The sequence below is a fragment of the Opisthocomus hoazin genome, chromosome 8, assembly GCF_030867145.1.
Source record: "Opisthocomus hoazin isolate bOpiHoa1 chromosome 8, bOpiHoa1.hap1, whole genome shotgun sequence".
NCBI classification, from domain to species: Eukaryota; Metazoa; Chordata; class Aves; order Opisthocomiformes; family Opisthocomidae; genus Opisthocomus; species Opisthocomus hoazin.
Window position 1 is genome coordinate 60,161,294 of NC_134421.1, and position 16,735 is coordinate 60,178,028.

The window sequence follows — 16,735 nt, forward strand, 5'->3', positions numbered from 1 at the left end:
TCTGAGTAAGATAAATCATGGATTGTTTCCGAGGGAGAAACATGGGTTCAAACTCATTATTGTTGCAACAGTTTGTTACATGGGAGGCTGCTGTCTAAATGAGTTGTAAATTGAGAGTATTTATGCCTGTGTCAAGTGACTGACCAATTCAAGCAAAAGTTCACACAGCAGTTTTTGTTTAGCATAATCATGATAACCCTAGCAGTATTTTACTATGCACAAACATTCACAAATACCAGAACTGTGAGCCTGGATTAGTGTTGCTGACCCCGCTTTGAGTAGGAGGTTGGTCTGGAGACCTCCTGAGGTCCCTTCCAACCTGGATTTTCTTACGATCCGATGTTCCTCTCTGAGTGTGAAGATCAGTCTGTGTGGGAAGGCTATGGTGTCCTGGGTGGAAGAAGAAAAAATTCTGCCCATGGCTCAGAAGCAGCTGAATTCACCCGTTTTGGAGCTGGCAGCAGGGTAGGAAGGTGGGTCCTAACCACAGCTGCCAGCTCGCAGGGCCACAGCAGAAGTGGAGGCCAGCACAGAGGGATGTGGGGCTGTTGCTAACACCCTGCAAGGGGAGCACAAGGGCTTTGTTCAGCCATAACAGCTGCTAAAAATTTTTGGTTTGGAAAGCAGGGCTGAAAGACAGGACCTATTGTGGAAGGACACGCAGAACAGATTGTTCTCTTTTAAATCAGTTTTTATTTGATCTCTGAGGTGGGAGAGGTGGGATACGGTTTAGATAATTTGGATCTCTGAGTGTCTCTTAATCCAAACATTAAGACATTACTCAAATGAGGATCTCTGAAACAAACATCTTTGCTGAAGAAATGCTCAACTGTCATGAGCAGCAGGATCCATGAAGCCTGGTTTCCTACATCTTTGGGGACCCACACCACAGTACTCCCAGGTGCCCTCACATCACATCTGCACCTCGCCTGCAATACCTCCAGCATCCCCAAACAGCCTCCTGCCCTTCTGCAGTACATCCAGCTCCTGCTATTGATGCCAGGCCTCCTCACCGTAGTCTCTCCAGTTTATGCGGTGTACCTGATGCTGTTCCACCTGCTTCCTTTGGCTGGAGTTCTGTGATACTTCACAAATTTGTCATTTTTTCAGTGGCTGATGGAATTAATTATTCTTCTAAGGCAATATTTCACCTGCCTATTCCTATTTGTAAGCTGGTATGGTCTTCAGGGATATGTGTTTTCTTCCAACACATAAATCTGGCTGAAAATTAAAAACCATGCAGGAGAAATAACTGTCCTTTTTATGATTAGTGACCCTGCATTTTTTTCAAGAGGTTCACCGTATTCCTAGGAGGCAAGTGAGAATAAGGAGAAAATAACAGTTCTTCAATAACAACCGTAGCAGGTTCTTCCTTAGTTTGATTTTTATCAGTCTGTGAAAGGTTAGCATACTTTATTTGTTTTTGAGTCCTCTGAAGACGTTTAGGGCTGTGGGAAGAGTGCAAAGAAACATTAGACAAGGAGTGTAATATTCCAGCATTCGGTGATGCCTGAGGAAGGGAAACCAGCCCCATGTGCTCTGGGGTGCAGCCTGTGGACTTTTGATTTTTGATGAAACCTTTTCTAGCTTTGTACTAAAGAGGCTGGTTTTATCCTTCCCCCGTAAACTGCGTTGCACATTGTGGATGCACCAGTTACATCTCTGTAATTAATACTGAAAGGAGTAATTTTTAAGAAATTAAGTTAATTTGGCTATTTAAGGATTTCTCTGTGTGGTTTGTAAAGCAAATACAGGGGATGAGGTTCCAGATTCTCATATGGTCCAGCTCATCCACAGCTGCTGGCAACATCCTTTAGGAGAAGTGGGCAGCTAAAACATGTCAGAGGAGACTGCTCGAACCTTAACTGGGAAATGTATAGCCATACAGATGGCATGAGAGCAGTGAAATGAAAAGGTGGCCTTAAATTCATTCTTTTTTCCATTATTTAGGATCTTTTAAAACCAACATTGTTTTCATCACAGGATCTCATACACTGTTTCAGATTTTACTCTTTTAGATTTTAAATGTTCTGAAGTTTTCACTATATTAGCTGAATATGTTATGTCTTATCAGCTTTCTTGTAAAAATGTATCACACTAGAAAACCCCAGAGCATCAGCTACCGTGCAAAACTCTTGGCACTTCTGGTGGATATTCTGAGATACACAACCATAAACTCAGGTATAGGGAGAATCAACATCACAAGTATTTATGCAAAGTGTTGGACAAAATGAACTGGTTAATTCTTTTGTGATATGAAAAGCAGTTCTCAAAATAAGTGTTGATTAATCTGATTAGATGCAAACCTTGCTTTCACTTTTTTGCTTTTACCTGACGTGCAAAACCTTAGAATCATGGCTCTGTGGGAACATGCAGACTGAAAGGGACCTGAGGAGGTCTCTAGTCCCGATATCCTGCTCAAAGTAGGGTCAGACCAGGTTACTCAGGGCTTTAATCCAGTTGGGTCTTAAAAATCAGCAGCAGTGGAGAGGAACTGCAGAACCTGCCTTGGGTGACTGCTGTCAGGTCCCCCCAAAGTCACCTGCTCTCCAGGCTGAGTGAGTCCTGGTCCCTCAGCCTCTCCTCACAGGACAGGTTCTCCAGCCCCGGCCACCTTGGTGGCCTCTGCTGAACTCACCCCAGCTGAACAGCACTGTCAAACTTGATTAGGACATATTGTTAAGAAAAGAATCATACTCATTGTAGAAACACATAGGAAATAACTGTGCTGCAAGTCCATTTACTTAATATGTCTGTTCTCCTCTAGAGATGCCAAGTGCTTTGAAATCCACAGTGACTGTAACATTTCTTCTTGTGATACAGGAATTGAATGATATCTTAATTGAATATGGACTTTAGAAGCCTACACAAACAAAATTTAGGAAAATCAGTATTTTTTCTACCAAAAAGATGTAATATATTCATTAGCTTAGGGCTAAACATAGATTTCAAATGGTTATAAATACTCAATGCATAAAAAACCTAAAATCCTTCCAATCATTGTTTCACTAGATAATGAAGGACAATAGATTGCAAAGCCTAAGACAAGGACAACAACCTTCCCTAAACACTGAAAAAGGTGGAAAACAAGGACTTAGTTGTTGGTGCTGTGTCAGTAGAGAGACAATGTATGCTTATTCTATTATTTATATGAGCTGACTGCAGATGTCACTGCAATAACCCTTTATTTAAAATGTAGAAAAACCAGAATTTTCATTCCTTTGTAATCACACAATGCAAAATACTAATGAAAGTGTTGGATTTCCTATAGCCAAGATGAAAGTATTGTCCTAATCTGCTTTCAGTCAGCAAGCAGCTCTAATCATTCCAGTCACATAAAACTAGATAGAATAAAAAACCTCGTCTTTTTATTCTCTAAGATACAAGAGAAAGGAGGATGGAAATGTTTATATACAGTTTAAAATGGTAATTCTTACTTTGTTCCTATTTTGTAATGCACATTTACTGTTCTGTTGTATCCCTCTTTTCTACTTACACCTTGCAACCAAAAAAAAAGTTTGGTGTTCTTTAGGAGTACAACAGAAAGTTCTTATAAATAGCAAAGCGTAGGGGCCAGAGCTGCCTGTGCACCCTTCTGCTTCAAGTGTTGTAACCTTAGATCTGTTCTCTATAATATAGGCTATAATAATATGTTGATCTCATTTATTTTTCTACTTGAAGATGTTTGTTTTATTTAAATCTTGGTTAAAGAAAGCCCTTAAGCATATACTTAAATCAATCCCTAATCAGACCAGCACAGCCTAAGTGTCCACAGCCTAGCATAGGTTTCTATGTTAATCCATAAAAAATTAAACCTGTTTCATTTTGGGCTGATGTTACCATTTAACTGCTGTATTCACCTTATATTTACCCCAAATCATCATATTGTCTCTCAACAACAAAACCCGCCTTATGTCTTAGAAGTGTCTTGTAAGTGTGCGCTGGACCAAGTACACAGTCAATAAATGTTCACATCAGGTCAACCCACAGGAGCGTGCACAGACCACTGCACGCTTTACAAGAGGCTGAAGTGGGGTTGAAGTTGTAGGTTTTAAAAACGCATGTTTTGCATGGGGTGCACTGAATGAAATAAAAGTTCTGCAAAGCCAGCTGGAGGCAGGTTGGGTCTATGAACACTGAAAGAGTTACAGTTCGCTTTTCAGACTGCAGAGATAGTGTGCGGAAGGGAAACATAGCCCACCTCTTCACACAGTGTGTTTTACCCCAAGCCGGTGAGAGTTCCTGCCAGCCCTCTCAGTGTTTTGATGCATGTTTCATTAATGGCAATTATGGTCTCAGGTAAAGGTCGTCAATATGAGTAGACATGTGCTTGCTTCCATAAACAGAAATGCACATTTGTGGCTTTAAATGTTGGTTTAGTACTACAATATTTTCAAAAGCAGACTTTGATTTCTTTCCCTGGTGTTTATTTGCTCTTCCTGAGAAGGCTTTTGACATTTGCTCTGCATTTTCTGCCTCTTAGGCTTTATTATTATTTCTGGAAAAAATTTTAACAAATTTTTAATTTTAAGAAGTCTATTTTGCACATCCTTAGGGTGACTCTTGAGTCCCTTTCCCACATGGGGAGTCCCTAAAGATAAATTCAGAGACAAGAGAGAAGTGAGGTGGCTCTTGTTCCTCTTGCATTTACTCCACATGAAGTCAAAGGAGTCTTAACTCACTTATGAAGTAAGTCAGGAGCGTAATTTATGAATGTGAACCACAAACTTCAGCCCAGGACAGCTGCCCCAAATGAAGTGATTGCTTTTTGCCCTCTAACACATACCTTAGCTTTTTCTGGCCATTTTAATCCTTTCCCTCTGCAGCCTTTTTGCCTCTGATCCGGGCTTTTAGAGCAAGTGTGCTAATTCCAGTCTCCTGAACAAACATTACACAAATAATTACATCTTACTTGCCAATTTTCTCTGGCAGTTTCAGCTGAATATGGTCAAGACAGATGACTGAAAATGAAAAAACAACTTAGAGGGTTTTAAGCAGTAGCTGGAACCTCCCACCCAAGAACCTTCTGGACCAACAGCCACAAGTGTTCTGTGTATTTTCCTCACTGGCCCCAACACCGGTGCCCTCTCCCAGTCAGGTTTAATATGTCAGTCTTGGCTGTTGGAAGAAAATGTCACTGGAGGTTTCAGCCACTGTAGGAGACGCAGGCTAAAACACATACCTCACCTCCTGCTGCGCACAGTAAATGGTCACTAAACCACCTTCGCGGGGTGTTTCACACTCCCACCAAGAAACATCGGACACACCTGCCCACTGCACTAAATCTTCAGAAGACTTACTCCTCATGGTGCTTTTGAATTTATTTTATTTGGAGACCTCTTAATTAGATGGTATTTAGAGTGTGTGTGGATTTTTTTAAAAAAAGACAACTAAAGCCGGACAGGCAGAGATAGTCATGCAAATTTAATAATGCATTAAAAACCACAATTTGCCTAAAGAAGCAGATACCTACCCTGGCCTCCGGGCAGTGCTGCTGTGCATCCTTTCCACACATAGACCATGCAGCTCAGGCAGCACAGGCAGGACCTGTGCGTGGCTCAGTCCCATGTACCCTCCTGCCCTGCTGTGCTCTCCCAAGCTGAAACACTTGCTTTGAAATGCAGCCTCTTAATGGAAGCACGTTAGCAATGCATGTGAATCCGACGTGAAATACATGATACTTCAATATAAAACCATGACAGCAATTACTGGGTATGCATTGCTTTGTTTTCCATTTTGCCCAGGCTTGTCTGATGGCCAGCACTGACCGTCTCCCCCACAGCAGCAGGGAGGGAGCGCAGTCCCTGCTGTCGGTGGATCAGACCTGATTTCGGAGTACAGCACTGTGGGGTTTGGGAAGACCAATCTCATCTTCATATAGTCAGTCACTGATTTCCCTGGAGCTGACCTTATGGATGTCACCCTAAATCTTCTCCGGTGGAAGCAGTCATGAACCACTGCATACAGATATGCAATGCAGCTGCCAGCAGCAGACACATGGTTAAACTCTGCTAGAGTGGGTAAAAAAATAACCTTGTTTTCATTGGTCCTGCTGAAAACCTTTTTAGGGGTGTCATGAGATAGGGTATTTTACTGTAGGAAACCCAATTCTTTTCCCTTATGCCTCCCAGATTAATTTGTCCCAGTGTCTTCCCTCGCCAGGGCAATGCGCAGATGCCAACCACCCCTGTAAGGGCAGCGGGAGCGCCAGGCGTGCGAACCCCAGAGAATGGCCAGATGGTGACAGCTCCAGGGGAAGGCCTGGGACAGGTCCTCTGCTCCTGGACACACAGCTCAGCGTGCTGCTTCTCATCAGCAGGGGGCTAGAGGGACATCTCCCTATCTACAGATTCATGAGTTTATGCAAGTGTCTCTGGATTTCTTTCTTCCAAATCACCCGGAACGAACTGTGTCATTGCACAGGGGACAAATTCACGTTACCTAGGCTATGTTCAAAGGAGCTGGCAATACTGCACTTGATGAAAGTGGTTTTAAGCTTTTTGGCACTTGAGCAGGGTGGCACTTCAAGTCCTCTTTCACCGGTGATGTGAATTATATATAGTTCAAGTAGAGAATCAGCAAGTCATATTTCTTTTTTTTTTTGCTTTTCAGTGACAGACAATCTAAAAGTCTTTACTGGCACTCGATTCCAACTTGAATAGTTGTGGTTTAGGAAGGAAAACTCTTTACAGAACTGCTGTAATTGAAGCGAAGGGTTAGTAATGCTTTGAACTGACAGTGAGCCTTGACACTTGATATAGTCTGCTTGTGTTCAGACCTCTTTCTTCCTCTGTCAGCTGTTTATCTCCTATTGCTACTTCTAAAAACACATTTTCGTCTCTCACTTGCATAGCCCCAAGCAGAAAAATACATCTAGGCTAATGGAAGGGTGAGGTTAATATAAACAGGAACCTTATTACCTCTAAGTGTTTTTTTTTTTCTGAAGCTCTCACTTACCTTGTCACGATATTTCTGTTGCCTCCCATTTTTCTTTTATTTCTCGCCCCTTTGGAAAGATTCATTCCTAGTGAGGAATTACCTCTGGGGACACACGGAGCATGCATCTTGTATTTTGACTGACCGACAGGTTAGATTTGATTACTCACTTGCCCTTTAGCTGGAAATAAATAGCATACAATGACAGAGTGGGACTACAGACTGGTGTGGAGTAACACCATTTAATAGTAAGAACCCTTCATCTAAGCAAGATTTAACACATTAAAGACTGTTCAGAAACTTTTGAAAAACAGCCCAAAAATCAGTTATTGGATGTGTATGTCAAGAAAACAAAACCCCGTCATTAACAGTTGAATAATTTTCTTTCTTTAACATAGTCATTTATCAGGCATTACCAATATTCTTTTTATTATAATAACTATAAGTATTATGTATTTTTTATACTGGATTGTCAATGTAGGGATGGATATGATTTTGGACATGTTACATATTTTTAAAAAAGAAAAACCTGAATTCATGATCCTGTTCCATTAATCTCACTTGTCCGGTAGGAACATCACCAACAAAGAAAGTTCAATACAGAAAAGGTATGTTTTGCACTTCTTTCTAAAAGTAGTTTAGTTCATGCATAATTGCACTGCATTATTGTAGTTTTCTCCATGAATAAAGCATAAATACAGAGACAAACAAGCAGATAATACTGGAAAACTGACAGAAGTGATACCCTTAATAAGTCTCTGAAGCGGCACTGGCCGGTGCAGAACTCATGCATATGCCCATTGCACAAGTAATACGAATGTGGGCATATGCTGTAGGAATCTGTGCCCTTACTGCACGGCACTGTTGTCCCTGGGGCGCGGAGCACTCCTGCTATGGGGCAGCAATAATTGGCTCCTAATCTGCGTTATCAAGCAAGGGATGATAGACACAGAAAGATGCGGATCATTCAGCTGGCTGCTGGCTCTCTCCCCAAATCCCCTTTTTCTCACACGCATGCAGAGATCCAGTAAACAGTACACAGTTCTGTACTATTAGTATTATTTGTCATTTGTTTGCATTCAGACACATACTTGAGCTCCCCTCTGCAAGTGGTCCGTGTTTCGAGAGTTTCCTCCTGTCTGCCTCATAAAGGAATTTTGTGGTTGCTGTCGTTGTTGCCTGCGTCCTGAATTGTATCCTGGGCTGTTGCATAAACAGCATCTATAAAGTCCCAGTCACGCTAATGCAAGTTTTCTTTCTCACTGTCTGTAATGAGCCCTCTCTTCCACTCTGCCAGCCTGGGGGAAAGAAAGCAGTGTTGTAAAAAAAACCTTCTGTGCCTTAGCTGAAGCGTTTTCTTGTATGTGCCCAGGATCACAGTGATCCAGGGATTTTTGCTCAAAACATGGAATTTCCACAATGAAACATATTTGGAAAACATGTCTGTTCATGCTGGGTTGGACCCAAAGCTGGGTGTGGGATGCCCTGACATTTCGTCTGCTAGAGGAAATCACCGTATCTGGTCATTTTAAAGATGCTTGGGCACAAGTTTGGTTTTGGAGACTGGTCCCCTTCTGCCTTGTGTGTCCACGTGCACCTGTGAGGGAATTCGCAGAAACATACGTAGTGACCAAGTTCTCTTGCATATTCATCACAACAGACATTTAAGAAACACTTTAATATATGCTTTTAAATAAGACTGAAGGTCTCAGCTTTCTTGCCTTTCTTTATGTGCTGGGGTGATGTTGTTGTTTTTATTTTACTCTGTACTCAGTATGGTCACTGGTCATGACAGCTGGTAAGGAAATGCTAATGAAAGAACTATGGCACGATCTTTTGCAGTATTTCACAGAAGTGTTGGGAATCCTAAAATAGTTTCCACGTTGCACATGGTAGGGACTACAACCGAAAACTCACGCTGGTAATGCCATCCCAGGACTGTGGCCAAAATCCTGTTGCTATATGTAAAGCCAGCTCCAGCTTTACACATCCCTCTGAACTTCCAAGCAGCCAGAAAAAGCAATACAGATCTCCTTCCCACAAGCAGAGGAAGAGAGTGCCGTAAAAACCTTGAGGAGCATCAGGTGGCCACAGTTTGCATTTCTGGACAACATATTGGTGTAAATAGAGCTTTTCTAAATGATCAGGAAGTAAATTAGATCCCAGAGAAGTTTTGTTTACTCCTACTTGTACTCTGACAGTTTGCAAATGGGTTTTACCTTAAGAATACACTGTATCTGAAAAATGTAATATTAGATGTGTCACTTCTGTTGTTCTTCCTTATCAGAGTAACTGGCCTAGTAGCCAGGAAAAAGATTACGTATTTTGACTTTTCTTTTTGCACCATTCCTTTATGCTCCTTCATGACATTTTCCTAAGGAAGCAAGGGGTGATCCATAAGAGAGCACACACAGCTGGCCGAAAAAAACACACTCATAAAGTTGCTTTCCATGTCTTACTGTTGAATGGAGATGCTGTTTCAAGGAGTTCATATGGATGTATCTTGAGCTCATTAAAGCTAATTATTTTCATTACTGACTTGGAGAAAGGAAAAGGAATATGTATGAAGAGTGTGTATGAGCCTAGACGGAAGAACTTTGGCTGCAAGAAATCAGACTTCAAAGGTGACACTGGCAAATACGAAAAGGTTTTGAAATCTCCAAGATAAAACTGCAGTTGTGAAGTACTACACTTGGAAAAGAGGGATGAAATGAGCAATTGGAAATAAGAATAACTAGCACTGCTAACACGACAACTCTGTAGGAGAAAAACAAATCAAACTGCATTGTATCTCTAGCTGATTATGTGAAAACAAAATGACAAATCTTTCTGTATGGTACATTAGCTGGTCTGTTAGTTGTAGGTCATTAATGGGAAATAATTATTCTTTCAGCAAAACTTATGAGACCTAAAGTGAGAAACTCTGTGTGCAGCTGTAGGCATATCAGTTCCTCAAAGATGGAGAGGATTTCTGGACATCTACTCAATCTCTACATTTCTATCAGTAGCATGTAACAGAACTGCCATTGGTATTGCCTGTTGAATTGTGTGAATATTAATTTCACAGGGCAGCAACTCTGCAACAATTTCTTCTCTTCTGCCCTGAAGCCAGGTGCATTTTGTCAGGCAGAGTGATGTGCTTAGCATTGCGATATGCTTGGTCATACTCATGTCCTTCACTGAACACCTGTACCTCCAACCTAGCCGTTTTGGTATAGGAGCTTTTCTCTTGCTGTGCACAGAAATAATCTCTACAAATTATGCTACAAATTTGAAAGAGTGCAGAAAGAAGAGCACAGGAATAAAGCAGAATGGGATTTCTGATTTGATTAGTCATGCATATAGATATAGATATGCATTTATAAAGAAGTATACTACATTATTGATTGTTGTCTTTTTTATGTTCACAGGGCTACAGCTACTCATAGGGGCCAAGTTATATTCAAGGATGCCTTAGCACAACAGCTGTGTGAACAGGGAGGTAAGAGCCACCATCCTATTAAAAATATCTGGCAAATGTGGTTTTCTGTTGTACTTGCTTGTCAGTGTTACTCACCATGAAAGTTATTTCATAGTAAACTTAGCATCAGGATGTTATATTCTTAAGACTTGTACTTTCTTTGGCTTCATACGTCCCATTAATTATCCAGAAAACCCCTCTGTCCTTTTTGCTAAACATTGGGAATATACAAAATTTAAAGTAAAACCTATTGCATTATACACTTACCTGAAATCAGCCTGTAACCACCAACATTTCTTTTTCGTCAAAACCAAAAGCTGAGTTTTAACTCTCACCATGTTAACTATAAGCAAAAAACACAGTATGAATATGTCTGCATCAAAAGGTTTGTTTACCATCCGGCTCGCACATATCTTTGCGACAAACCTGCCTTCCCATTTTATGAAGCTGAGCCATTAAATTTTTGCCCATCACCTACAATATTTTATCATTTTTATAGCCAAATAAGATGTTTGACTTACAGAATCTTTAAAAATCTAATTGTTTTCCCAGCTTATCATATATATCCTTTTGATGAATAACCTAAAAATAAATGTCCTGTGAGCTGTTTTTTGCAAACAGTGCACTGCTTTGAACCTGCTTCATTAAAACAGTGGGAAGCAGAGAAGATATCCATCATTTTTGGTGCAGGACATAAAGGAATTTTTGTGCTGATCCAATTTTCTCTGCAGAATTCCAGAGATATTTCCATGTGAAAAGAGACCGTGAAACATGGGCCAACCAGTCTAAAATAAATATTTTAAATTAGAAATGTACTTTCATATTAACAAACAAGAGAAAATATCTCAAAATACATCTTTGGGGGGCATTACAGCTATAGGTTTTTTCCCATGATTTTGGGAATATCTGTGCAATGGCTTTTGCAATAACAATCTGTAGACTGTTATGTCAGGAGCATATATTGAGTTATCCATATAAGGTATGGGTATTACCTCTGTGATAATGAGGGAAAAGAATTTCAATTTTCAATTTAAGTATTGGAGTTTTCAGTACTTTAATATTTCAATGAGAAGTAGGCAAGGGAATTCAGGGAGGTGACTGAAGATGTTAGCCAGCCAGCTAGAAAGTTAGTTATATTTTTAATCAATTAGAAAAGTGTAGCACAGTTGCTGGCAATCAGAAGGCAGTGTTATAATGATCTGCATGGAAGGTGGCTGGACCAGGCCTGTACCAGTATTTTTATTATGTGGAAGGAAAAAGCATCTGGAGAAACTACCAAAATGCATTTGGTATTCAGAACGGAAGATAAATTGTACCCCCATAAAGTGAGTGTGGAAGAGCAGTGTTTTGGTGACTAGTATAAGGGAATTTGGGAACAGAAGGGTTGGCAGGATCACCATTTCAGATGTGCTAAGGAGGATGGTGAGGGTATCTACACAGACTGCTCACTGGATGGACACAGGTCAAGAGTGGAAATAACCATGTGCAGAGTTTTCAGCATAAAATGGTGAAAAGCCTTGTAAGCAGATGAAATTGTTCAAAGCACATCTGCACAATGAGCACTCCATGGCCAAAGGCAGTCTGTGGTGGCCAGAACAGGCAAGGAAAGGAGAAGAATGTGAAAGACATATTGATGACAGAGTGACAGAGAGCCAGAGAGCTGGCAGTGGCCAGCATGGTGAAAGCTACATGCAAGCAAGCTGAAAGTGAATACACAACTGTCTGTGTCAGAACTGGCAGCACTGTCAAGGAGAATATGAGCAAAGCAACAAGATTTCTCGCTGCTACAAGAAAATGCCTTCATAAGCAGAGGCTATTGAGTAGAAATCCATCCATACAGTCTTTGACAGTCCTTTCTTCAGGCATGCTATACCAGGATTTCTTAGTAGGAGATCTGACAGCAGAAATTGTAGTTCTTTCACCCCTCTCTGCATTACACCTCTCCAGTTTTGGAGCATAACCTAACATCAAATTACCATTTTAACAATACTTATGTTGGTTAGAATAATAAGTCTTATGGTACTGTGTGCTGTCCCCAAGTCCACAGGGACTCTGCAGGACAAGGAGAAAAAGGTATTTGTGTATTGGTGTGCATAGAGAATAACAGATGCTGAGATATGCCATCCCTGCGCCACTTGGCCATGACAGCCTCTTTGCGTCCTCCTCCCATCCAGCCACTGATAGCCAGATCCTGCACCACTTCCCTGAAAGGGCCCCCAATTTCCCCAACTTGTCACAGTCTCCCAAGTCCTCATGACTTTCGTGTTTCCCGTGATTTTCCCAGCAATTCTCTTTGCTTTATACGCAGTCACTTCAAAGACTTTCTGGATTTGTCTTCTCCAAAATATTTGATGTTATTGTGTTAACTCTGCAAACATCAAGGATCCCGTAGAGGTACTCTTCTATGAGCAGTTCAAGGTATATGACAGCCATGTAATCAGTCATCCAGTTGCCCTGCAATACCGATGTTCAAGCATCTCAGATGTTCTCTTGGATCCTCTCCCACATTTTTATCCTCACCAAGGCTTCTCTCCCCTTAATTTCCTAGCTTGGACACAGTTTTCTTGACTCAGATAGTCAACCACCCCGGTTGCCCACTGCCCATCCTCCCATCCATTCTAGCACCATGCTCTCCTCTGCCCTTTTGTTCCTATTTCTTCAGCAGATGATGTGCATTGCATTAGTCCCCCTAATGAGTGTATAGTATTGTAACTCTTATACTATTCAGATTAATTCTCCTATTCAAATAAATAATGCTTTCTTTGAAGCAAACCTCACTTCTTTTATTCCACAAAGACAATCACAGTTTCTTCAGTACTATTGATGTAAACAACAGATTCTTTCAGAAAGAATTAATGAATTTGTTTAGATGTAAATATTGTGTTAAGATATATGCAAAACAGCAAGGTAGGTTGACATAAATGAGGTTTTATGTCTGTTTCTGGCTCTAAACATTACTCTGAAATGCTGTAGTGAATGATGTGACATATTAAATAAAGAAAATAAAACCACAAGGCAACTTCATAGATTTATTACAGGATATATTTTTAATAAGTATGTTCACTGGAGATTATATCCTAATAACTAGTGCAAAGGCTATACATGAAGGGAGGAATCTCAGAAATCATGTTCACTGTGGCTGTCCACCCTCAGATGTGCATTAGTAAATCCTAATAGAGTTAATGGGATTTGTGCCGTGAAAGGAAAGTGTAGTTCGTATTTTGAAGAGAATTAGAGGATGACAGAGGGCAGCATTAAGGGATGGCAATACCAAACAAGCAGCCCAATGTGTAACGTAAATGGAATAAGGAATGATGCCACAGGGAAAGACACCAAGGAAAAGAAAATAATTGCTTGAAAAGCTGTGTGTTCAGCATATGATCAATATTTTAGGCAGCTAGAGAGATCTTTGAGAACTGATGTAAGATTTAAAGTTTATAAGAATTTTATTTGATGTTGAAGAAAGGACACATAGAGATTATCAGACAAAAACATTAATCCAGCACAAATAGGTAAGAAAACAAAAACTGTATAAGCCAAGATTTCAGGGGTGAGATTGACAGCCCAGCTCAAGTGCGTCTATACCAACGCACATAGCATGGGCAATAAACAGGAGGAGCTGGAAGCCATTATACAGCAGGACGGCTATGACTTAGTTGCCATCACTGAAACGTGGTGGGACAACTCACATGACTGGCATGCTGTCATGGATGGCTACAGACTCTTTAGGAAAGACAGGCCAACAAGGAGAGGTGGTGGAGTCGCTCTGTATGTGAAGGAGCAACTGGAATGCATTAAGCTTTGCCTGAGGGCAGATGAAGAATGAGTTGAGAGCTTGTGGGTTAGAATTAAGGGACAGCCTCACATGGGTGATGTTATTTTGGGTGTGTACTACAGGCCACCTGACCAGGAGGAGGAAGTTGATGAGACCTTCTACAGGCAGCTGCAAGCAGCCTCACAGTCCCAGGCCCCGGTTCTCATGGGGGACTTCAACCACCCTGACATCAGCTGGGAAGACCATACAGCTGGGCAGGCACAATCCAGGAGGTTGCTACAGAGCATTGATGATAACTTTCTGATGCAAGTGGTGGAGGAACCAACAAGGAAAGGCACTCTGCTGGACCTTGTATTAACAAACAAGGAGGGACTGGTGGAGGATGTGAAGGTTGGAGGTAGACTCGGCTGCAGTGACCATGAAATGGTCGAGTTCAGGATCCTGCGTGGAGGAAGCAGGGCGATAAGCAGGTTCAAAACCCTGGACCTCAGGAGGGCTAACTTTGGCCTCTTCAAGGAGCTACTGGGAGGAATCCCGTGGGCCAGGGCTCTCGAAGGCAGGGGGGTCCAAGAGTGCTTGTTGCTCTTTAAACATCACTTCCTCCACGCTCAGGAGTGGTGCATCCCCCTGAGCAAGAAATCTAGAAAAGGAGGCAGGAGACCAGCATGGTTGACTAAGGAGCTTCTAATGGAGCTCAGGTGGAAGAGAAGGGTCCATGGAATGTGGAAAGAGGGACAGGCCACTTGGGAAGAGTACAGGATGTGGTCAGAGCATGCAGGGTGACGGAGCCCTGGAACAGGCTGCCCAGGGAGGTTGTGGAGTCTCCTTCTCTGGAGATATTCAAGACCCACCTGGACAAGGTCCTCTGAAGCCTGCTGTAGGTGACCCTGTTTCGGCGGGTGGGTTGGGCTAGATGACCCACAGAGGTCCTTTCCAACCCCTAACATTCTGTGATTCTGTGATTCTGTGAAGATAGAAAAGATAGATGTCTTATAAACACTTTTGATCTAATAGCAAAATAAGTTGAAAATAAGGTGAATTTATTATAGTGCAGATTGATTCATACTTCTTCCTGGCTTGAGCAGAACAAAAATCACATGTTAATAAACAGCAGCATAATTAAAATTGAGTTTGCAAAACTTCAGACCCAGCTGCATTGCACTGTAGAACCGGAAAGAGTTAGTGTCTGTATGGAAACAGCGATGCTGTGGGGAGGAACAACTCTCCATGTAAGGATGGATGCATCACACAGCCCCACCTGCCTTTACTGCATCAAGGAGTCTTAAAGGGTTAAGGAGACCATGTTTGTCATATGTAACTTTGGACCAGTACTACAGTTCTTTGGTATAAGTACCATTCTGGGAGATCTGTGAGCATGTAATTTAGTTCTGACTGACTAGAGAAGAATTTCTGAACAGTAAAACCTAAGAGATGGAAAAGATGAACGATGTTGTTCCCTCCTAGTGCAAAATCGTTCCTTGCAGCGTAGTTCCCAGAATTTTATACAATGTCATACTCAATGCCACAAATTATAGGATTGGAATTCCTTCTTAAGAAACCACTCTACAGTTGAACATATGTCTCCATATGAAAGTAAATCCTGAGAACTGGCACAGACTCTTTTATTTGATAGCTTCTGCCTGAATGTTTGTGGAAGACCTTGTAAGCGTGTTTTGTACCTTGTAAATATGGATTTAAGAACACTCTGAAAAACAAATGCAAAACAGATTGCAGACTCTCAGGCTTGACCAGAGCAGTATTTTACAGAACAGAAGACTGGAGTTCAGAGCTGACATATTGTTCCTTGGCTTATGTGTCAGCAAGAATAATGCAGCCCTCAGGCAACACACTGACTCTCTCTAAGGAGACGTTCAGCCTCTATCATTCAATAGCAACTTTGTTTACCAGTAGAGAAAAGGTATTGGCAGGAGTCTAAATAAAAGCATTCATTTTCTTTTTCATCTTCATCCGCCTGCTAATGACAAGGATATTAGGCTTTTTCATAATCTGCAAAATATAATATACCTCTTTCCACATCTCGTTTGTGATGAACTGATGAGCAACAGCTAATGGCTGCTGGCTGTTGAACTCTAAGCACGGTGTTTGTCTGGGAGTATTTAAGCATTTGTGTTTCTGTAATCCACCTTTCCTTTATATTTAAAAAAAATTCAGGGTTCTGAGAAAGAAAGGTGGGAAAAAAGTCTATTTATTTTCCAGTGAGTTTTAAGAATATTTTCTTATGCTGTATTCCCTACCTAACCTTGTACACGGGCTTGACACCACAGACCTATGGAATACGGGTATCAGTAGTACAAATTAATATTCCTAGAACACGTGTTTAATTTGCATTATGCTAGATCTTTTTACCTGAATGGACAATGGATTTGCTTAACAGTTAACCATTACCATGTTTAAAGATATTGGTTCTTATTTTTCCATGACATCAGGACCATCACAAAATTTTGTTTCCCTGCTCATCTTCCAGCTTCTCTATCTGAAGATGACAGTCTGTTCCCACTTCTCTCCTATTTCCCTCCTTTCTAGTTTAACCAAAATAGGGCATA

General features: G+C 41.2%; 1 protein-coding gene across 2 annotated transcripts in view; it reads left to right on the forward strand.

The window, feature by feature from the left end:
• The window catches only part of RELN (reelin), a 300,342-nt gene that overhangs the window by 112,015 nt on the left and 171,592 nt on the right, over nt 1-16,735 (forward strand). For both annotated transcript variants that reach the window (XM_075429592.1, XM_075429593.1), the window contains exon 4: nt 10,347-10,417. In XM_075429592.1, coding sequence (XP_075285707.1) covers nt 10,347-10,417 — 71 coding nt within the window. The remainder of the gene's footprint in view (nt 1-10,346; nt 10,418-16,735) is intronic.